This window comes from Phyllostomus hastatus, unplaced genomic scaffold, assembly GCF_019186645.2.
Source record: "Phyllostomus hastatus isolate PE091 unplaced genomic scaffold, TTU_PhHast_1.1 phas_contig_551, whole genome shotgun sequence".
Taxonomy (NCBI): domain Eukaryota; kingdom Metazoa; phylum Chordata; class Mammalia; order Chiroptera; family Phyllostomidae; genus Phyllostomus; species Phyllostomus hastatus.
This window is the reverse complement of record NW_025333909.1, coordinates 6264357-6288640: the sequence shown is the minus strand read 5'-3', so window position 1 is coordinate 6288640 and position 24284 is coordinate 6264357. Positions and strand designations below refer to the sequence as shown.

The following is a 24284-nucleotide window of genomic DNA, read 5'->3' as shown; positions in this document are numbered from 1 at the left end:
GGGTTGTCACTCTTAAACTCTTGTTATACAGGAGTGATTTCTAAGCATCCTTTCTAATGTAGAGTCTAGGCCAGGTATGCAAGTATAATAGATATGACCTGGCCAATTGGTGCTGCAGGACCACAAGGTGAAGAGACATTATTGAGTATGATAAGGATAGAGTTGTTCTTATTATTATTCTTTACATTCTTAAGTATGATAAGAACATTCCTGAAATCAGGTGGGATGTAAGGTAAAGGAAGCTGGAATTGTATTACACTGAGGAGTGGAAAGTGTATTCTGGGAAGAGGAGTCAGGAGGCAAATAAATGGAAATGCATGGGAAAGAGTGAAAAACCTAATTGTGGGGGAGAAATAAAAGTAGGTGGGGCTGCATAAAGAATGTGGGTTTTATGCCATTGGTAGTGGATATCACAGAAGATATATTGAGGTAGGGAACTAAGAGGTGATACTAAATACAATTTGAGGTCCATGTGCAACTAGTGTGTAAGCCAGTGGTAACCAATAACAAAGGTTAAGTTTCCTCTCTCATTCTAGTCCTAGGGTGATGTAGTCTTTTATGGCCTTCTCCTCCTTCCCAGAGTTGCTTCTGTTAACCCAGTTTCAAAAATGGTAAAGGCAGTAAATTTCATTGACTTCCAGTTGGGACAAACCCACAGATATATTATGAGAATCTAAATGGAAAGCCACCACTGGCCAAGAAATATGGCCCAGAGAAGACACAGCAACTACAGAATGCCAAGCTGGAGAGGTAGCAAGAGCAGGAGAAGGTTTCTGGCACTATAAAAAACTTGGAGAGGCTCAACGCGTCTGATTTTATCAATACCTTATTTAATCCACTGGAAATAAAAGAAAGAATTAGGACTATCGATGGGAAAGGGAGTGACTGATCTTGTGAGATGTTATCATTATTTTGTACCCACTCCATACCTCCAATTTCCTACTGAGAAAAGAAGACATACAGAATCATTGTTAATAGCAACACACACACATCAAAACAAAAAAGAATCAAACTTCCAGAAACCTTTGTAGTGTTCTAGTATTTAATAAACAGCTTATAAACATATTTTAAATAACTACAAAGTCAGAGTCTACTGTAATATGGTTACCTAGTTAACTGAGAGCCAGCCAAACTTTGGTCTCATTTATATTCAACAAATTCAACTACCTTCCAAGATACAGTGACTCCAGTGGCATATATGCATCAGATATGTATTTCAAATCATCATGTTATATCATTTAAATACACATAATTATATTTGTTAGTTATTTCTCAATAAAGTTGGGAGAAATAATCTCTTCTCAGGCCCTGAGCTTCTGGTATTTATGGTAATTACAGACAGAATAAGAGCATAAACCTTGTGGCATTTATTGATGTCAACTTTATAGGAATTATTCTTTTGGATATCTAACTAATCACTAAATATTTTCTTTTAAATCATGCAACAAGCATTTATTGAGCATCCACTATTTGCATGATGCAGATAGAATTAGATTAACTACAGTTTATATTCAAAATGAAATCTCCTGCACAGAGAGAAATATACAAGCCTTAATTAAACTAACAACAGAAAATAACTACCAAGGTTTTAACGTCCATATAAGAAATTGGGTTTAATTTCAGTATTGTAGAGCACAACATAGTATACTGTCCTTGATTGACACCCTTAAAGTCTTTACTGTATAGAGTAGATGATGTAATTTTACAGTAAAGTAAGATTCTAAGCTGAATATTCAATAAATTGTAAGGCTAGATAGACAAGAAGAGTAAAGGCATACATGACAGAGAAACTGTGAGCAAAGGCAGAAGTGTGCATGTTTAACACTTTTAAGACACTTTGAGTTTTTGTATATTTCATATTTATGCAGATTTGATTATCTAATATGCTTAACTAAATCAATGATTGTAGATATGCAATAAATGAAGTTATTTGAACCTTTAAGTGCCCCACAACAAATGTATCTATGTCCAAACAATGCTGCTAGGCAACCTCTTCCTGCCTTTAGTCCTCCTCTCTACAGCTGTAGGTTTCTCTAGGTGTGATTCAAGTCCATTTCTTCCCAAGGTTCTGAAGACCTTGCTTTCCATCTACAGAATTCATTCATAGGAGACGCTTACTTCACCCTATTCTATGTTCATTGTTTCCCTAAGACTATTGTCAATCTCTGGTATTTGATTTCTTCAGAGATACTTACCTGTAATCCTAACTCACTTCTCTGAAAGGTTGAATCTAACTAACTCATGCTGGGCGACCAGGTAAATGGCTCCTTCTGTTACCTTCAGGGGCCTCGTCCAGTATTTGCTTAACCCTGGGAACTAGTTCAAACATTCATGTTTTCTACGCTAACAGGTTGTTTGAAAGCTTTAATAATACCTACTATGCTGCTGTGGCTTGAGAGGGACACTTCATCTCCCTTACCTAATTCTTTTCTGAACATTACTTTTTCCCTGTGTCCTTATGTTTAAATAGTCATTATAGTTTAAAAATAACTGTCATTGGATCTTTCTACAAGAGTCTTATGAAGCTGAAAGGGCAGAGATTATTATCACCACATTGCATATCAGGAAACAGCTTCAGAATGATAAAATGTCTTGCTAAAGTTATAAAGTTAAGAAAGGGCAGATAGTACTAGAATCCACGTCTGTCTAATTATTATCAATCAGTTACAGTTGCAGACTCAAGGTTGCCATTGTTAGGACTCCTGCACTTCAATATTTGGAAGAATAGGAAGTAGAGAGATGCGGGTGGACAATTGCCTGGATCCAGAAATACTATGGAAGGAGGAGCAAATTGGTGCTGTCTGGAGAATTTTGGTACCTTGAAGAGATTTGGTAAACCAGTCTGTTTTTTATGCTTCTCTAAATATTTTGGATAATTTTTATTACTCATGATAACAATAGACCAACTTCAAAAAGATTAATGTATCTCAAATAAAACTAAAAATAAATAGGGAATTTCTACCAAGTGGCCTTAAATAGAGAGGGCAGATAGTTTATTAAGGCAATTATAGAAAATAAAAACCCCCCATAATAGAAACCAGTAATGGTTTTGGAAGTTTTTCTATATAATATAGATGAATTATATATATATATATATATATATATATATATACACACACACACACACACACACAATTATATATAGCTATATATAATTATGTATAAAATTATATATAGATGAAATTTTTCTATATAATATAGATGAATTATATATATATTAAAAAACCTGGTGATACTTATATTCTGAGAAATTTTTGATGTCATAAACATCTAGTCACACCTCAGCAAACTGGAACTCAAATATCTGGCAACCTCAGCTATCCAAACACAGCTGACAGAACCAGGAAGGAAGTAAAATATTTCTGCATAGCCAAAATAGATGTCATAAAGTCCATAAAGTAAAACCCATACACTTTGTTCCATAGGAGATGTTCTCTTTCCGTGCACACCCTTTGTAAATAAAATAAAACAAGCAGAATTTTACTCATTTTTATTAAATTTAAACTCTGTTATAACTAGTTTGATTAGTGTACTTTCTAAGCTATAAGATATTAGAAAGTGTTAATTAAAATTATAAGGACTTTATTAGAGAGTCCTACTGACAATGGCAACAAGTATAGATAGCCTAAAATTGGTAGAAAAAATAAGCCCTTAAAAATAAAATATATAAGAACTAAAAATTCATAGGGCCAATTTAGTGTAGGTACAAGCAATTCTACAGATTTCAATAGCTTGGAGAGAAGAAAATGTGTATAATACAATAATCAATGTTTATAATGACCCTCAGTCATCCTGAAAAGATTACATTAAATGTTAGAGTTGAAGCTCCTCTTAAATAATAACAATGTCAATACTAATAATAACAAAAATAATCATTTATAAAGTTCTTTGGAGTTTAGAAAGCACATTCTAAAAAGTTTGTCTCATATTAAGGCCATCTAGTCCAGCTCCCTCATGAACAAGTACTAAAAACAAAAACCAAAAAAAAAAAAACCCTAACTTGCTCAAAGTCACATAGCTTACCAGTGGAAGACCCAAAATTAAGATTCTGGCCCTGTGAGTCTGGATGAATAGTTCTTTCATACACCATGTCCTCTTGTTTAAAACAAACTGCTTAGGTGGGTAGGAAATAATATATTTTAGAAACACTTTCAGGTAAAATGGTGTTTTCAATATTTAGGTACTTAAAGAGATAATCATTTCTATAGGACATATAGGACACAACTTGGCTAAAATATAGATCCCCAAATAACTTCAGAGAACTTGAGTTTTTCTGTTTTCTTTAATCCCCCTGTGGTAAATATTGCCTGTTCTTGTTTTGATAGGCAGTCATTCTCACAAAAAAATTCACACAAATAAAATATTTTGTGAATTCCCAATCATATAAAGAAAATATTCTCAGAAATGCATCATCAGGCAGTTTTGTCATTGTGAGAACACCACAGAGTACACTGACACAAACCTACATGGTAGAACCTACCACACACCTAGAGTATATGATATAGCCTTTCACTCCTAGGTTACAAGCCTATATAGCATATTATAACACAACAACAAATAACAACACAGTATTAAATCAAGTACAAGAGAAAATAATGCAATCAGGAGACATGGTAAACATGAGATGTATCTGCTTGCTGCCAGCTAATACAGCAAGTAAACATTTTTTCGTAAGTAGAAAAAGTAGACTGTAAAACAATAAAAATAGTATAGAGAATATATAAATAAATCAGTAATATAGTCACTTATCATCATTATCAAACATTTTGTACTGTATATAATTATATGTGCTATACTTTCATATGACTGGAAGCACATAGGTTTGTTTACACCAGCATTACCACAAACACATGAGTAATGCATTGCACTATAACATTATGACGGCTACGACATTACTAGGCAATAAGAATTTCTCAATCCCATTATAATTTTATGGGAACACCATTATATCTTGTCCATCATTGACTGAAAGGAAACATTGTTATTCAGTACATGACTGTAATTTTATAAAACTAACCACTGCCTTTTAAAATACTATAATAATAAAAACTGTTACATGAAACTTTGTTTCCAATTTCCAATGGGAGTGACTTGTGTTACAAAATAATTTAACCAAAGTAATTTTAACATAATTTTTTATTTTTCATTTATAGTGAGATTCAATTCACCAACATTCTCCTTATATATATCTTTACCTGTAAGAAATGAGGTCCATCTGGAAAACTATACGCAGGTGTGTAAGCCCTCATTGTTTAAATCTATCAAGCAAAATTTTGACTGAGGTTGTATGCAGGTGAATTAATCTAGGAAGACCATGTCACAATTGATTTTAATGAATAAAAAAAATATTTGCTGAATGAGTACCAATACATGAAATCATGCAACACAACACACATACTCAGACACACCCTAGCAAAGAGCTTTCATTGCAAACCCTGAAACTAAACTTTGTGGAATAAGTTAGAACACAGTTTTTTTTGTGTGTTTAAGCTGTATGTGTTGTGTGTCAATCTGTTGACATTTTTGAGATATTTGGGATGAATCTGAATTGTTTGTTTCTCCAAGGGGAGAAAGTAAAAGTATCATAGACATTTTAAATTACAAGAATAAGAGTTCTCATAATTCCTATTAATTTAATAAACCTTTCCTCTTTTGCCTACATTGTTCAAGTAGTGTGTTATTTTCTAAATAAAGCTAGAATCATATTACTCTCATGCACATTTTAAACATTTCAAAAATTTACCTATATCTACTGGTTTTCAATTTTTGTAAAAGAAGGTGAAAAGACTGGGCCCATTGCTGAGGAAGAGGTGTGTGATTCATTCCGTTGCTCCTCAGTTTTCTGTATTTTCTTATGTTTACATTGGGACATAAAATATAGGCATGGATAGCTCTTTCAAAAGACTAATTTTGAAAATGAAAGAAAGGGGGGCATGTTTTGCTAAAGCAGTCAACAACACCATTTTTTAAGAATCATGTTGAAGGTGACATAGCTATATTGATAGGGCATATAGATCATTCCCACTAATTATTTGATTATGTTGTCTTGGAATCATCCAAAAATTCAAGCGAGATAGCTTGAAGATCCTCATTTCTGTGATGAATTTCTAAAACACTGTCCTTGCATCTCACACATGACTGAAAAACCACACTACCATGTTCTGAAAATCTATCACGAAATTCTGAGGTCATAAAATAATATACAACTGGATCAAGACAGCAGTTCAGATTTGCAAGACACAGGGAAATGATGTGGAAACATAGAGTACTCTTGATAAGGGAGCAGTTTGAAAACACATCTTGCTTCACCATCATAAAAAGTGGGAAGTTGAGGTGATAAGGTGTAAAACACACAATGAATACCACTGCACACATCAGAACCATCCACAAAGCCTTTTTTCTCTCTTTGGTATTCTGAGGGGGAGCTTGGATTTCCTGTAAAGATTTTCTCATTTTCCATGTACAATAAGTAATAATCATAACAGGTAACACAAACCCTCCAAGTTCAGCTATAGTTACCATGGCAATGGAGGAAGCCATACTAATGGGTTGAAGCCTTAAATCAGCAAAGCAGAACTCAGTGTTGTTGGTTAAGCCAGTACTTCTCAGAATTGGAAGTGGCAAACAGGCAGTGCCCACGGTGACCCAGATGGCAGCACTGATGCCCACATCGTACCTACGCTTCCAGTCTCTGGCCCTGAAGGGCTTGAGAAGAAAGAAGCACCTCTGAAGGCTGATGCAGGTCAGGAAGCAAATGCTGGCATACATGTTGAGATACTTCAAGTAGAAGCACAGCAGGCAAAGGGGTGTCTGGAAAGGCCAATGGTGGTTGATGTAGTAGTAAATCCGGAGGGGTAAAGACAGCACATGAGCAAGGTCAGCCACAGAGAGGTTGATCATGAAAATGATGGCTTTATTTTTCTTGCTGATGAAGCGCCACAGAACCCACAAGGCTGCGGTGTTGGTCAGAAGTCCAGGGATGAAAATGGTAATGTAGGTGGTTGCATAGAGGGTGTACTGAAATGGCATTTGGAGATCAGTGCACTTTGCTCTTGTATTGTTTGTGCTGTTACTTCTCATCTTGAGGATTTATGTTCCTTTATTAAGGAAAGCACTATCAGAGCGACAATTTCTGCACAAAACAGAGTAAAAATAGTGTCAAGGGCATGTCAATCCATAGTTGGATATACAAATGTATTTGCTTCCCACTAAAGAAGTATGCAAGTATGAACTTTCATAAATTCAGATGGCCTTTTTTATGTAAACTGAAAATATCATGGAAATCTATAAATGGATAACAGTAGTTTGAGAAATATTTTCAAGAATCAAAAAAATCCACTGTTTTGGCAATAACCTCAGTCAGGATTTCCCTTTTGTAGTTAATAGAATAATCAAACTTGTAGAGATAATCAACAAACAAGACCTCAGTAAAACATAGCTCCCTCAAAAAACTGTGGTACATTTACACAATGGAATACTATGCAGCAGAAAGAAAGAAGGAGCTCCTACCCTTTGCAACAGCATGGATGGACCTGGAGAGCATTATGCTCAGTGAAATAAACCAGGTGTTGAATGACAAATACCATGTGATCTCACTTTTAACTGGAACCTAATCAACAAAACAAATAAGCAAGCAAGATGTAACCAGAGACATTGAAATTGAGAACAGACTGACAGTGATCAGAGGGGAGCAGGGAGTGGGATAATGGGGTAAAGAAAGGGAAGGGTCATCAAGGAACATGTATAAAGGACCCATAGGCAAAGCCAAAGGGGGTAGGATTGAGGGTGGGAGGTGAGGGTCAGTGAGGTAAGGTAGAGTAGAGGGGGTGAAATGAAGACAACTGTACTTGAACAACAATAAAAAAGAGAGACTAAACAAACAAAAATACATAGCCCTGAAACATACATTCTAACATTCTTGTGCAATTCCACATTTCAGCTTCTCAGTTGTCTCCATCTTTATTGTAAATTTGAAATCTAGCTGATTTCCCTATCATCAACTCTGGGCAACAGAAAATTTAATCCATTTTTTACTTCAATCTTATCAGGGATTAGGTGATTCCTGGGGTAAGTATATAAACATTTGGAAATGAAACAGGATAAGAGCCTGGGAAGTGGCTGGGAGGTCACCAGGTTTAGAAGGATAGTGGCTTGGAAAAGATGGTGAAACTCAGATTATCTTTCAGAATTTAGCTGAGGGAAAAATTAGTTCTGCTCATAAATCATGGCAGATTCTAGAGGCTTCTGTAACTTTAATGATCTGTGTTTATTTACAGAATTATAGTAGCTTCAGACATTCACATGTATTGAGACTATCCTTGCAACCATTTCAAAGAAAACTTCCAGAGTATGGGAAATACTACAGGGTATCTCCTGGTAGATGCAACAAAAGAAGCTGTTTCTACTTCAGCTTTCAGGAGAAGTTCAGTGAAATTTTAATGTAGGTAGTTACATTTTTAAAATATTTTAAAGTATACTTGGCACACATTATTATACTAGTTTCAAGTGTACAACATAGTGATTAGACATTTATGTACCTTGATAAGTCTACTCCTCACACCATAGATAATTATTATAATATTATTGACTATATTCCTTATGTTGTAATTTACAGTCCCATGATTATTTTGTAACTACCAATTTGTATTCCTTAATCTTTTTATTTTTTCACCCAGCAACCCCCTATCCTCCTGCCATCTGGCAATCATCAGTCTGTTCTCTGTATCTATGAGTCTGTTTATATTTTGTTCATTAGATTCCACATAGTGAAATCATATGGTATTTGTCTTTCTCTGTCTGACTTACTTCACTTAGCATAATACCATTTAGGTCCATCCATATTGTTGCAAATAGAAAGATTTCATTGTTTTTATAGCTGAGTATTTTCCATTGTGTGTATGTGTGTCTGTGCATACATATTAAATTTTCTTTAACCATTCATCAATCAATAGACACCAAGGCTGCTTTCATATCTTGGCTATTGCCAATAATGCTGAGATGAACATCGAGGTGCATATAACTTTTTGAATTATTGTTTTCATTTCTTTGAATAAATACCTAGAAATAGATTTGCTATTTTTAACACTTTAGTATTTTTAGGAACCTCCATATTTTTTTCTAATAATGCCTGGCCCAACTCACAATCTGACCAACAGTGCACAAAGGTTCCCTTTTCTCCACATTTTTAAGAACCTCCATACTTTTTCCAATAGTGGCTGCCCCAACTTAAAATGCACAAGGGTTCCCTTTTCTCCACATACTCACCAATGTTTGTCATTTGTTGACTTCTTGATAAATAGCCATTCTGACAGGTGTGAGGTGATATCTCATTGTAGTTTTGATTTACATTTTTGTTATGATTAGTGATACTGAGCATTTTTTCATGTCTGTTGACCATCTGCATGTCTTCTTTGGAGAAATGTCTATTTTTAACAATTGTAGTTGTTATAAAGTTCTTTCCTCTAATGAATCAAAATCTGTCATTTCAACCTAGTTCTGCCTATCAAAGCCAAGTAAAGTCCTGTTATACAAGAAACACTGCAAATATCTAAAGACAGCCATCCTGTCCTCTCTCAAATCTTGTTTTTATTCAGGAAAGACATTCATTTCTAAAATGGTATGATCCTTGCTCTTGTTTTTGTTTTTTTGGATCAGAACATTATTGCTTTTGGCAAAAACCCACTATACTACTCTTTCCTTTAACCTTGAAAATGGCAGTTTAACTACCCAAAAGTTTGATATTTTTAGGAAATATAACTTAAGTGCTCACTTGTAGAAAAATAAAGAATAAATGAGCTTTTAATGATTCCTTGTACTTTTTATTGCTTGCAAAGACAGTTAGTTTGCTTCATATTTCATGTACTTAAAGAGAAAATGACACAGATTCAACCTTAACTGAAAGCAACATAGCGTCTAAGAAAGTGCCTACTTAACCCTAAGCACAAGCAATTTAAAAAGTTTTAAGATTAAGTTAACCCACACGCTGCTCACATAATGCCAAATAGACTGTTTGATCCTTTTGCACTGACTAGATGGGATTTTCAAATAGACTGTATTTACTAACTGACATCTCATTGCAGTGAAGCAATCAGCTCATTTAATTAAATAACTTTTAATGTTATTTTAACTGAGTCGACCATTTTGCTGAATTGACCAGTTTGTCTAGCAAATTGTAAATATCTCTTTTGTGGTTTGTTTATCCACTCAACTAAAATAATTGATCTCATGTTCTGCATAATCAACCTAAAGAAAAAAACTATGTAAGCTTGACCCTGAATTAATTTTGAAATAAAGTTTAGAGAATAGTTGATATACATGAAGTCATCCCTGATTATCTTTAAATTGGTTATAATAACAGTTAATAATCAGTGGGTGTCTACTTTGGGCAAGGTGCTATACTAAGTACTTTATACACACTCTGGCTGTCAATTATAAACAGCAATACCACGCAACAATAAAATATTACCACCATTTTACAGATGGGGAAACTAAAGCCCCAAGAAAGGTAAAGCTCACTTCCTCCAAGAAGCCTTCCTTGACTTCTAATTCCATGGAGTCTATTCTGTTGCCCAAAATGGCCCGCAATCTCATACATACCAAAAACTCATTATTACTTCTTCCTTTCCTCCATAGTAAGTGTCTTAAACATAGCTGGTATCTACCAAGTGTTTTTTGAGTGAATGACTGGATGCATGATGAACGGATAAATCAGGGGGAAAAAGTCCCAGTGAGAGGAAGTGAATGAGTGTCTGGGGAATTAGAATTTAGCTGTGATGTTTGATTTGACCACCAGGTGTCAGACGTATACCAACATTCAAATATCTTGATATTTAACACATAATTTGTTTTAAAATTCAATTAAGGGAGAAACCATACAAAAGGAGAGAAGTATCAACAATCTCCTGTGCAATGACTGGAGAAGAATTCTTTAAAGGGTATTTTAAAGAGTTTGGATTTTTTTTAAGCCTCCATACTTTCTCATGTAGTTCTCTGAGGTTGTTTTATAAATTTATTACATATTCTTAGAATATTAAAGCTGTTAAAGTTCATCAGGATCTGATCTTGCAACTTTTTACAGATGAGAAAACAAAGGCCAAAAAATAGAGAAATTAAATTTTCCAAATTCACATAGAAAATTACTGGCAAAACCACAGAGCAATTTTTATTTTTCCAAGAAACTGTAATATGAAAACCATATTTTTGTAATTATATAATAATAATACAAACTTTCAGAAATAAACCTATGCCAGATTTCGAATACTAACCTTGACAGTGAACTGTTACAATAAGAAGGATTAGTTCTTTCCAAATATTCCAGGAAAAATACAGTGTTTTTAAAAACAGAATGAGTATTCCTAGTCCCTAAAGATAAGATTGTGCAAAATCTGCTTATAAGTCTTAGATTAGGTTGTTTCTAAACCTTCATTATTTTTTCACATAAGGAATAGAGTTTCACATTAGAAAATAGAGATAAGTAAAAACAAACCAAATATATATCACCAATATTTCCATTGCTAACATTTTGGTGGATAACACTCTACTTTCTTTTTAAGCTAGTAAATCTATAAATAAAAGCATGTGTAGATATTTTAACTAAATTTGACTCATATTCACATACATTTTATAATCAGTTTGTATTTGATCATAATTATGAATATAGTATCTTGTCAATAGATATCTAAATAATCATTTTAATGTATCCTTAGAATTCTACCAGAATTGTGTATCATAATTTATTTTTCTAGTGCACATTGAGCTTCATAGTCATATTTTCACTCTTAGAAACAATGCCTCAAAAAACATTCTTGTACACACATTTGAGGAACTAATTTCCTTTCAATGAGCTCTTGAAAGTGAAATTTCTAAGCTTTTGATGTATAATGTCTTCAGGAAGGTATCCTGTATGAAATTCCAAAGCTGATACTCTTCCCCATAACACCACAATGTCAGATCTATTGGTTTTCCAAATATGTCAAGCTCTTTTTAGCTGGAGGAAGAAGTATTCTGACTCATTCTTTAAGGTCTACCTCAAAGCAACTTCCTCTACCTAGTCACAAATCGATCCAAACAGAATTTATTATTCTCACCTCAATGCAATGGTTCTCCAACTTGAGCATGCTTTAGAAACATTTGGAGGGCTACCCCTCCTAGAGTTTCTGATTTCGTAGGTCAAGGTTAGGGCTCAAGAATTTATACTTCTAAGAGTCCCATGTGATCCACAGACCATTTGTTGAAAACCACTTTTCAAACTGGTTTAGACCAGCAAGGATTGTGTTATCTGAGAAACCATCTCCTAACAAATATTGTGAATCATTTAATTACTGGTATAGACTCAATGTTTGAATTTTTATGCTCCCTTCAAATTCATGTGTTGAAACATAATCCCCACTGTGATGGTATTTTGAGTAGGGTCTTTGGGAGGTGATTAGGCCATCAGGGGATTAGTACCTTTCTAAAAATGAGACCACAGAAAGCTCCCTTGCTCCTTCCGCCAGTGAACAGACTACTGTCCATGAGCCAGGAAGTGGACTTTTACCAGACACTAAATCTCATGGCATCTTTATCTTAGATTTAGCCTCCAGAACTGTGAGAAATAAATTTTATTAAAACAACTCAGTCTATAGTATATTTGTTATAGCAGCCCAAACGGACTAAGACAACTAATATATTCTTTCACTTTGAATGAAGAAACTCACACAAAAAGTTTGTGACCTAATTTTCATAATTGTGCAGTACAATCTGGTCTATTTATCTTCATTCCATTATTTCTCCTGTGTTGACCATGTGGAACAAAAATAATAAAACAAAACAAAAATAAATATAAAAATATTCTATTGTGTTTAGGTTTTAGAAAGAAATAAGGATTTCTTTTTTTTTTAATCTGCAGTTCTTGTAATGCTATAATAAAAAGTTGAGCTTTTAATAGTCTTTTCTACCACAATTGACCTTTGAGAAAAACCTAATAAACTTATCTGAAACATTCATATTCAGCTGATTCAATAAGAGGGGTATAAGGGGACTAAATGGTAATAAAATATAGTAAAATAATTCATGACTTAAAAAAAGAAAAAAGAAAAATGTTTAAATAAAATATAAATAAATATTGTTATTAATTTTCAGAATAACCACTGATTTATGGATTATATAAACCATGTTTCTAAAATATGTTTTATAGAAAAGTAAACTGTGTCATCTCAGAATTCCAATATTCTCCTTTGTTGTGAAAAATAATGATACTTAAGTTTAATCCAAGCAAAAAATTCATTTGTTTTAAGATTTTTCATCAGCTTTTTAAAAATTGAATTTATTAGAGTGACACTGGTTTGAAAAATCATACAGGTTTCAAGTGTATAACTCAATAAAACATCATCTGCACACTACATCATGTATCCATGAGCCCAAGCAAAATTTCATTCTGTCCCCACTCCCCCCCCCCAACTTTGCCCACCTCCTTTTATCCCCTATACCCTTTCCCTCTGGCTATCACCATGCTGTTGTCTGTGTGTACGTGTTACATATATGAGATCATATGGTATTGTCTTTCTCTGACTTGCTTAATTTGCTTAGCATAATATTCTGGAGGTCCATCCATACTGTTGGAAAAAGGTAAGAGTTCCTTCCTTTTTACAGCCACATAGAATTCCATTGTGTAAACATCTTTTTTACCCACTCATGTACCGATGGATACTAGGGCTTCTTCCAAATCTTGGCTATTGTAAATAATGCTGCTGTGAAAATAGAGGTGCATATGTTTTTTTATGATTAGTGTTTTAGGATTTTTACAATATATCACCAGAAGTGGGATTGCTAAATATATTTGCAAATGATACATCTGATAAGGGGTTAATTTACAAAATATATAAACAACTTACACAACTCAACACCAGGAAGACAAACTATCCAATTAAAAAATGGGCAGTCTGAAAAGACACTTCTCGAAACAAGACATACAGATGGCCAATAGACATGAAAAAATGCTGAACATCACTAGCCATCAGAGAGATGAAAAATGAAAACATAATGAAATGTCACCTCACACCTGTCAGAATGGCTATTGTCAAAAAATCAACAAACAACAAATGTTAGTAAGATGTGGAAAAAGATGACCGTTTTAATTTTTTGAGGAAATTCCATATTGTTTTCCACAGTAGATGCACTAATCTGCATTCCCACCAACAGTGCAGAAGCAAAATAAGCCAGTCAGAGAAAGACAATACCATATGATCTCACTCATATGTGGAATCAGATGAACAAAATAAACTTACAAACAAAATAAAACCAGAGGCATGAATCCAGGCTCCCACTACATCCCAGGAACAGCCAGCTCCCATAATCCATGGAGCATCCTATGACTCAGGTTCTCAATAAGCACCCCCCCCAAAAAAAAAACCCATTCAAGTATTGGACTGATCCCTACACTCAGATACTGGGGCCACCCTATTGGTCCCTAGCATTAATTGACTCCATTGTGTCCAGGACCCAGGATTACCTGTATAGACACTGGGCTCAAGTCCATCACTACAGACTGGAGAGCCAGGCCCTTCCCCTAGATGCAGTCACAAGACTGGTTCCCATGTATCCAAACAACAAGCCTAACTAACTACTTGGGGACCCAGTAACAAGAATGGCAGGCTCAAAAACACCAGTAGCAGTGCCACCCATGGACACCACCAGACAGCCCACTATAATCTCTGGATGTGCTGGCTGGTAAAAAATTTTGTCTGCCCAAGCCAGTCTATAAATAATGAACAAGGTGCCTGCATCCTTAAAGATCATGAATAATCAATGAAATATGACTGCACAAAAAGAAACTAATTAAAACATCAATGACTTCCCCTAAGGAAATGGAAATCTATGAAGTACCTACTCATAAAAAAGAATTCAGAATAATCCTCTTAGAGAAATTTAGTGAACTACAAAAGAACACAGAGAAAACACTAAATGAAACTTTAAAAATTCATTGACCCATAGAAATTAAACAAAAAAAATAAAAAATGAAACAGCAGTGCAAGATTTAAAGAATTGACCAAACTGAAGAATTCAATAGGGAGCTTCAACATCAAGCATGACCAATCATAATAAAGAAATTAGTGAACTATATATAAGAAACAACAGTTGAAATCATCCTGAGAAGGAAGCAAAAATAAATAAATAAAAAGAGTAAAAAAAACACCTATATGAATTATGGGATATCATTAAAAGAAACAATCTATGCATAAATTGTACTCACAGAAGGGGAAGAAGGAGAATTGTTTTTCTACTCTTTTGCAGAAGGCTTATTTAAAGAAATGATGGCTGAGAACTTCACCTATGTGGGAATAGATTTAAAAACTGAGTTCAAGAAGCTAATAGGTCACCCTAAAATTTGAACCCCAAAAGACCTCTTCCAAGAAATAGTATGCTAATGCAGTATGAATCAAAGACAAATAAAAATTTAAAAACAGTAAAAAAATAAAATCCTTTTATATAATAAAACCCTTTTAAGACAGAAACCATGCTGGAAAATAAAACTGCCAATTAAGAAAACATTGCCTGGCAAAATTGTCTTATAGAAATTAAGGAGAGTTAAGACTTTTCAAAACAAGCAAAACCTGAGAGAGTTCATCACCACTAGAACTTTCTTACAGGAAATCCTGAAAGTAGTTCTTCAAGCTGAAATAAAACTATGATAACTAAGAACAAAACATGAAGCTATAATACATACTGGTAAAGGTAAGTAAACAGTAAAATTCAGAATACTCCAGTATTGTAGTATGATGTTGTGTTAATCATTTAACTATAATATAAGTTTTAAAAACAAAAGTATTACAAATAAGTGTAGATACAATAATTTTTAATGGATACATGATATAAAAAGTGGTAAATTATGATAACAAACAATAAATATGTGGTGAGGGAGTAATAGGATACAGTTTTTTGTATGCAATCTAAGTTTAGTTATTATCAGCCCAAAATAGTCTGTTACATCTATAAGATGTTTTATGTAAGTCTCATGATGACCACAAAGCAAAAATGTACATCAGATATACAAAAAGTAAAAAGAAAGAAATCAAAGCATACCACTATTGAAAATCACTAATTTACAAAGGACAACAAAAAAAAGAAAGAGACAAAATAACTAGACCACAACAATTAACATGTGGTTTATAATTTCATACCTATCAATAATTACTATAAATATAAATGCATTAAATTCTCTAACCAAAAAGCATAGGCTTATTCAAGGGATTAAGAAATAATACCCAACTCTATGCTGCCTAAAAGAAATTCACCTCAGATGTAAGAACACACATAGGCACAAAGTGAAAAAAGAGAAAAAGATATTGCATGCAAACGGAAAACAAGAAAAAGCAGGGGTAGCTATACCTGTATAAGACAAAACAGACTTTAAAAATATATATAAAGAGACAAAGAGGGTCATTATTCAAGATTTAACAATTGTAAATACAAAAGTACCATATGTTGAAGAGATTACCTTTCAGTTAATGGGTATTCTTGCTCTCTTCTCAAACATTAGGTTACTGTGATTTCCAGCCAAGATGGAGGCATAGGTAGACATGCTTCACCTCCTTCCATAACCAGAAGAAGGATAACAACCAATCTAAAAAGAAAAAAAATAATCAGAACTTCCAGAAAATGTAACTGTATGAAAATCTGACAACCAAGGATTTAAAGAACAAACATTCATTCAGGCTGGTAGGAGACAGGGAGCCAGGGCAGAGAGAATGCAGTATGTCATGCCGAGGCAGTGGTGACAGAAGCTGGTGAGAAGGATGGCCCCACATTTACATGAGGCAGATAAAAAAAAAAAGAAGGGACAGCAAAGGAGTAATCGATCCTAGCCCCAGGCCAGACCACACAGCCCAAGGTCCCGGTGCCAGCAAATAAAGCCTCATAACTTCGCACTGTAACCAGTGGGGGTTGGGGTGGCAGAAGAAATTGCCAGTCTCTCAGGAGAGTCTGTTTAAAGGTCCACAGGGTCCTAGAATGTACACAAAACACTCACTTGGGGAATCAGCACCAGGGAAGGAGCTAGAAGGGCATCAGTCACTTATAGGAAGTGGGGGAAGTGACTGCAAATGAGGTGAGAGCCAAGAAAGTGGCATTGTTCCCTCTCTGACCTAGCCTCCACAGACAGTGCCATAAAGCAGCAGAGCAAGTTGCCCTGTCCTGGAAAATAACTAAGGCTCTGTCCCTTACAATGTAACAGGTGTGCCAACACAGGGAGTCAAAGCAGCTCTACATAATACACAGAAACACATGGAGGCTACCAAATTGAGGAGACAAAGAAATATGGCCTAAATGAAAGAACAGAACAAAACCCCAGAAAAAGAGCTAAGTGACATGGAGATAAACCAACCTGTCAGATGCAGAGTTGAAAACAATGGTGATCAGGATGATCAGAGAAATTATTGAGTACAGCCACAAAATAAAGGAAGAAGTGAAGGCTACACAAAGTAAAATAAAGAAAAACATGTAGGGAACCAACAATGAACAGAAGGAAGCCAGGGTTCAAATCAATGATTTGAAACAAAAAGAAGAGATAAACATTCACCTGGAACAGAAAGAAGAAACAAGAATTCAGAAAAATGAGGAGAGGCTTAGGAACCTCTGGGACAACTTTAAGCATTCCAATATCCAAATCATATGGGTGCCAGAAGGAGAAGAGGAAGAGCAAGAAATTGAAAACTTACTTGAAAAAATAATGAAAGAAAACTTCCTTAATTTGGTGAAAGAAATAGATATACAAGTCCAGGAAGCTCAAAGAGTCCCAGAGAAGTTGGACCCAAAGAGGACAACATCAAGACACATCATAATTAAAAAGCCAAAGGTTAAGATAAGGAGAGAATGTTAAAAGCATCAAGAGAAAAATCAGAGAGTTACCTACAGAGAAGTTCCCATAAGATTGTCAGCTGATTTCTCAAAAGAAACCTTGCAGGCAAGAAGTATTCAAAGTGATAACAAGCAAGGACCTACATCCAAGATGACTCTATCCAGCAAAGCTATCATTTAGAATGGAAGGGCAGATCAAGTGCTTCCCAGATAAGGTCAAATTAAAGGAGTTAATCATCCCCCAGCCTTTATTCTATGAAATGTTAAAGGGACTTATCTAAGAAAAAGAAAATGATAATAAAAATATGAACATTAAAACAGCAATACATTTACAACTATCAACAATTGAATCTAAAAAAAAAACTAAGCAAGCAACTAGAACAGGAACAGAATCAGAAATGGCGGTCACATGGAGAGTTATCAGTGTGTGGAGAGGGGAGGATGGAGGGGAAAGTACAGGGAATAAGAAGCATAGATGCTAGATATAAAATAGACAGGGGAATGTTAAGAATAGTATAGGAAATGTAGAAGCCAAAGAACTCATATGTACAACCCATGGACGTGAACTAAGTGGGGGGGATTGCTGGAGAGAATAGGGGGAGCAGGCAGAAGGAGGCAAACGGGAAAAATGGGTCAACTGTAATACCATAATCAATAAAATATACTTAACAAAAATATTAGATGACTGTACATACATAGAATTATTACTTGGTTCTTGATTTAGTCTACTGGTGTATGTATCAGTTTTTATGCCAGCACCATATTGCTTGATTAATATTGCATTGTAATATTGCATTTTTGTTTGTTTGTTTTAGTTTTTTATTGTTGTTCAATTACAGGTGTCCCCATTTTCCCCCATTAGTCTCCCTCACCCACCCCCCACCTTCCACATTCAATCCTACCCCCTGTTGCCTTCGTCCATGGGTACTTTTTACATGTTCCTTAACTTGACCCTTCTCCTTCTTTCCTCATTATCCCTCTCCTTCTCCCCTCTGGTCACTGTCAGTTTGTTCTTTATTTTCATGTTTTAAATCAGAAAGTTTAATGCCTCCAAGTTTTTTCTTCTTTCTTAGGATTGCTTTGACTCTTTGGGGTCTTTTGTTCTCTATGGATTTTCAATAGTTTTTTCTATTTCTGTGAAAAATGCTTTTGGAGTTTTGATACAGATTGCATTGAATATATAGATCATTTTGGTAATTATAAACATTATAATAAACCTGATAATATTAATTCTTTTAACTTATGAACACTAGATATTTTCATGTGTTTGTGTTTTCTTCACATTCATCAAAATCTTATAGTGTTGGTATATAGATCTTTCACCTCCTTGGTTAAATTTATTCCTAAGTTTTTAATATTTTTGCTATTATAAATGAGATTTTTTTATTTCTATTTCAGATAATTTGTTGTGAGTGTATAGAAACACAATATTTTGTATTCCCATCTGTATTGTACAACTCTACTAAATTTTTGATTATTTCTAACAGTTTATTGGTGAAATCTTTAGGATATTCTCTACATAAGATTATATCATATGCAAACAGAGACAATTTTCCACTTATATTCCTTTTTGCATGCCTTTTATTTCTTTTTCTTGCTTTATTGCTCTGGCTAGGACATCTGTACTATAAAGAATAGAAGCTGTGAGAGTGTCTACTCTTGTCTTATTCATGATCTTAGAGACAAAACCTTGCATCTTTCACCATCAACTATGATTTTAGCTGTGGGCTTCTTATATATGCTGAGATACATTCTATATATTGAAGTATATTTTAGCATGTATTCTTGTACATATAAACAAACCTATTCTGACATTTATGTGGAAAAGACAAAGGAGCTAAAACAATTATGAAAAACAAAACTAAATTTGGAACAATCACATTACCTAATTTTAAGACTTACCATATGGGGAAAATAATCAAGACTGTGTAGTATTGGCAGAGGATGAGATATATAGATTAAGGAAACAATAGGAAATTAAGAAATAGATCCACTGTTACTTTTATAAAGCAGACTGATATTTTTATAAAGGTGTAAAATTCAATAAAGAAAGAATAGTTTGTCAATAAATGATGTTGGTACAATTGGAATCCATCTATAATCAAAAATAAAGTCATGTTGAGCTAAACTTCATATCCTATATAAAAATTAACTCAAAATTGATCTTATGTGCAATTTAAAATCTATAAAACTTTTAGATGAAACAGAAAATCTTCAGGATTTAGGGCTTAGTAAAATGTTCTTAGATATGCCACCAAAAGAATGACCCAAAAAATAAACAAAATCAACATGTTGACCTTCATTAAAAATTAAAACTTTTCTTTATAGAAGATAATAAAAACTTTACTCTTCTTAAGAGAATAAAATACCAACCACAGACTTGGAGAAAATTCTTGCAAGCCACATATCCAAAAAGGTCTTTCATTTATATAAAGAACTTTCAAAAATCAACAGTAAGAAATCAAAGAATCCAAAGGACAATTGGCAAAGGACATAGACAACTCACTGATGAGCATATTAAGAGATATTCAACATCACCAGCCTTTAGAGAAATGTTCATTGAAACTACAGTGAAATACCATACATACCTATTAGAATATATATCATTAAAAAATACTGACAATAAGTGCTGACTAAGATTAACAACTGGATCTCTCATGATTGCTGTTAGAAATGGTAAATGATACAATTACTCTGAAAATCACTTTGGCAGTTTTTATATAAAAGTAAATATCCACTTACTGTATAAGCTACATATTCCACGCTGGTAGCTACTAAAGAGAAATCAAAACATGACTTTCTATACAAAAACTTGTCCATTAATTTTCATAGCAACATTATTTTTAATATCCCAAAGATGGAAACAATATCCTTCAGTGGGTAAATAAATTTTAAAAACTGTGGTACATCTGGAAAATGGAGTAGCACTCAGCAATAAAAATGAACCAACTATTGACATGCACAATGAGTTGCATAGGTCTCAAGGACATTATACTAATTTTAATAAGCTAATATGAAAAGTTAACATTTATATAACATCCTCAAAATAACAGAATTATAGAGATGGAGAACAACATATCAGTAATTGCCAGAGTGTTAGGGATGGGAAAAATTGTGAAGTAAAGATGTAGCACAAAGGTAATTTTTGTTGTTGTGGGTCATGGGCTCTAATTTTGAATGTTGATTTTGGTGGTGGTTACACAAATATATACATGTTATAAAATGGCATTGAATTATACATACACACAAATTAGTGCATGTAAAAATTGTCAGAACCTAAATAAAGTCTGTAGTTTACTTAGTATTATTCCAATGTCAGTTTTGTGCTTTTGATAATGTGCTATAGTTTCAAATGATCTTATTAGTGGGGAAAGCTGGGTAAAGAGTACACACAGATGCTCTATACTATTTTTATAACTTCTTATGAATATAAAAATATTTCAGAACAAAAAGTTAAAAAAAGACTTCCTCTTGAAATGTGCTGAAACCCAATTGGCTAGCTGCATGAGGAAACCAAAAAAAAAAAGAACTCACTTTTTTTTTTCATATATAACATGCTTTGGAGAAAATCATCTTATGACTTACCAAATTCAAACTTTCCAGGCTATTCATTCTCATGAATGTTGATCCACAATTAAGAAATAGGTTTCTGCTTGGTTTTGTTTGACATACAAATTGTTCTCTGGCTTAGGCAAATACAATTACAAGTCCTTCAGAAGCCTCTGGGAGAGTGGGGAAGGTAAAAAAGAAAAGTGCTTATTCTGCAACCATTGAACTGAATCTTCCATTAGAGCCAACTGTCAAGCAAGACATTCAGGAAATTTGATGGTAAATCCGAACCAACCCTGTAGCCTGCAGAGATGCAGCAACACATTGCTGTAGTCTAAAGCCAGAAAAGTTAACCCCATGATTGGCACTGCTCACTCTTTGGGCTGTTCATAGTTATGTTCATAGGTTGTTGGCTAGGTATGGAACATATGCATTATACACTTCTGGTTAATAAGTAGTCACGGTGTATGAAGTCAGCAAACTTCCCTTTTTCATTACCCTTTATTGTCTTCCCTTTCCTCCCATTGTCTTCTTTTCAATAACCTAGTACCTTCTGAAGTGCCAGCCTTCCTTGTTTAAGAAAATATAACAGCGGGCTGATAAATCAAACTCATAAATTCATTTGCTGAATTTTCTGTAGCTTAGCCTTTATCACTTTCAGGAACATTTATAGTTCAAAAGATAGGAGGTTAGAGAAACAGTAAGTAATTTCTAGTAATACATTACTAATAGTTTTATTTCTGGTTGGAGGCAGAGACACAGTTAAATCTAGGAGACATATAGGTTGGGGATGCCTTCTCCCAGTCTTAAAATAAAATGCTAAGCTGAGGCTAATTTGTAAATCTAATTCTAGTAGTATGTTATCATTTACTACCCCCCAAAATTATATGCAAGTATTATTTCCCAATCTTAAGCAATCATTTTGACCAAGTGGAAAACTGTCTCAAGCTGTAGTGAATAATTTCTCAGTCATCTAGGACACTCACATTCACAGCTGCAGTAAGCAAGACCTCAGTAAAGTCAGCCAACAGCAAACCCTCCCTCCTCCTAGGACTCTAACAATTTAGTAAATACCTAGTCCCTACTAAGAACAAGCTTTAGGTTAACCTTTGGTAGTAGGGATACAGAGGTGATTAATTTCCTCCCTCTTCCAAACCAGCCTCAGAAGCTGGTTAAAGAATTAGCTTCCTCTAAGTTAACTCAAGTTAACTTGCTAGGTGATTGGGGGAAGGGGAGCAGATTGGGGTGAAAAAACTCAATCCAGAGTTTCCAAGTCTGCTGAGGAGGTCCTGCCTTCATATTCCTGCCAAAACACAATTTCAGGGGAAGATCAGTCCAAGGAAAACTGCTGACCTCAGCTCTTCTGGAGGTTCCCAAAGCCCTGCAGCTGCCTTGCCTGTCTGGGTTTCATACACTGTCCCAAGTCTCAGCCACTTTGGAACTGCTTCGTTGGAGGAAAAGCCCCACCTATACTTGTGGTCAAAAAGATTAAGTAGAGCTGCTTTCAATATCCAACATTATGCTGCCACTTGGCAACCATAATATGCAGTTAGTGCCATCCTGTGAGTCATGCTCATGTAGAATACAGCTGTTAGTTACATTTTGTTTCTGGAAAATAAATCCAGTAGTAAAATAAAGTCTTTATCCTTATATTTCACTGTAAAAATCATTATTGAGTCATCTTTACTAAAAGGGAATTTAGTATCTCTAACTTTAATCTGGGGGAATTCAATATATACAAAATACACTGAAGATATCAATATGAATAGAGCTCACCGATATCTTGGATGACTTGCACTAACTTCTCTAGGATGTATATATTTTTTACGTATTCTAAATAATCTTACATATTTAATCATCAAACTCCAAGTGTGAAATTACCAGGCTTTTTTTTAAAGGCAACGCCTATTTTCTCATTTCAAGTAAGGAAAATGGAGGAAATTCCTTCTAACAAAGACAGCACACATTTGGATCTACTTCTTAAAATATTTCCCATGTTCTCAAATTAAAAATACATCCAGAGAAATGTTTATCATAAATTGAGAATCTGCCCCTCTGAGATTTGACAGCTGTGCTAGATTCTTGGGCTTGATAAAATCCTTTTGTGCTATTTCAAGCTCTCAAGTCCTACCCCAGAACGCATGCATGGAAAATGTCCCAATCAAAGGAAACATGTCAAATCTCAGCTTATGAAAAGATTTAGGCATTTAAATGTATTTACCATTTTTATGCTGCTTAATTTGGTTGACAAAACCCTGGGTTTAAATTTTTAAGTTTTTCCCCTCCACTGCTCACACTAACAGAAATTTGTTTAATCAACCACTATCCGACTTTTAACATCAATTTGTTAGGAGCAATGTTTAAGTCTGGATTCCTGGTTTATGTCAATTGCATATTACATTGTAGAGAAAGGAGCTTTCCCCTCTAGACAGCCACATTTCCTTATACAAAACATGCAGCAGTTTCAATGACCATTTTAACCGTTTAAACTTATAAATAGATATTACCTCACTGTAGTCTCCATTCTTCATAACAATGTATCCTTTAAAAAGTAAGATATTAGCAGATTTCAGGATTACATTTTCAGTGGAGGCAGCAGAAACTCACATTGTCGTTTTCAATTCAGAGAGATTTTTAAGTTGTATTTTTTAATGCATGAAGAGAAAGCCAAGAACCTTACCCTTTCTACCCAGATATCCGGTAGAGAACTGCAGGCTGGTACAGCTACAAGAGGAAATAACGTAGTTTATTGAGTAAAACAAAACAAAAAAAATCGTTTACCTCTAATGAGAAGTAGAACTGTTCGTCAGCATCATTCAGTTGTTTAGGAAAGCATTCCCCTTAGAGGATATTGTGGGCAAAGAAAATTGAAATTTTGGCTTTGATAAATTCAGAGTTTCCAT

At 34.3% G+C, this 24284-nt stretch overlaps 1 protein-coding gene across 3 annotated transcripts; it reads right to left on the bottom strand.

The window, feature by feature from the left end:
* Positions 1–5118: 5118 nt before the first annotated feature.
* On the bottom strand, positions 5119–24076 carry LOC123824333 (putative P2Y purinoceptor 10). 3 transcript variants are annotated; one of them, XM_045847464.1, is made up of 5 exons: positions 23889–24064; positions 21418–21554; positions 16475–16600; positions 15230–15307; positions 5119–7132 (listed from the first exon to the last, which is right to left on the bottom strand). In XM_045847464.1, exon 5 carries the CDS (start codon positions 7078–7080, stop codon positions 6037–6039), a length of 1044 nt encoding a protein of 347 aa, XP_045703420.1. In that variant the 5' UTR covers positions 7081–7132; positions 15230–15307; positions 16475–16600; positions 21418–21554; positions 23889–24064; the 3' UTR covers positions 5119–6036. The 3 variants fall into 3 exon arrangements, with proteins under 3 accessions (XP_045703420.1, XP_045703421.1, XP_045703419.1); XM_045847465.1 differs by lacking the exon at positions 15230–15307 and having other exon boundaries at positions 24062–24076; XM_045847463.1 differs by lacking the exon at positions 15230–15307.
* Positions 24077–24284: the final 208 nt, after the last annotated feature.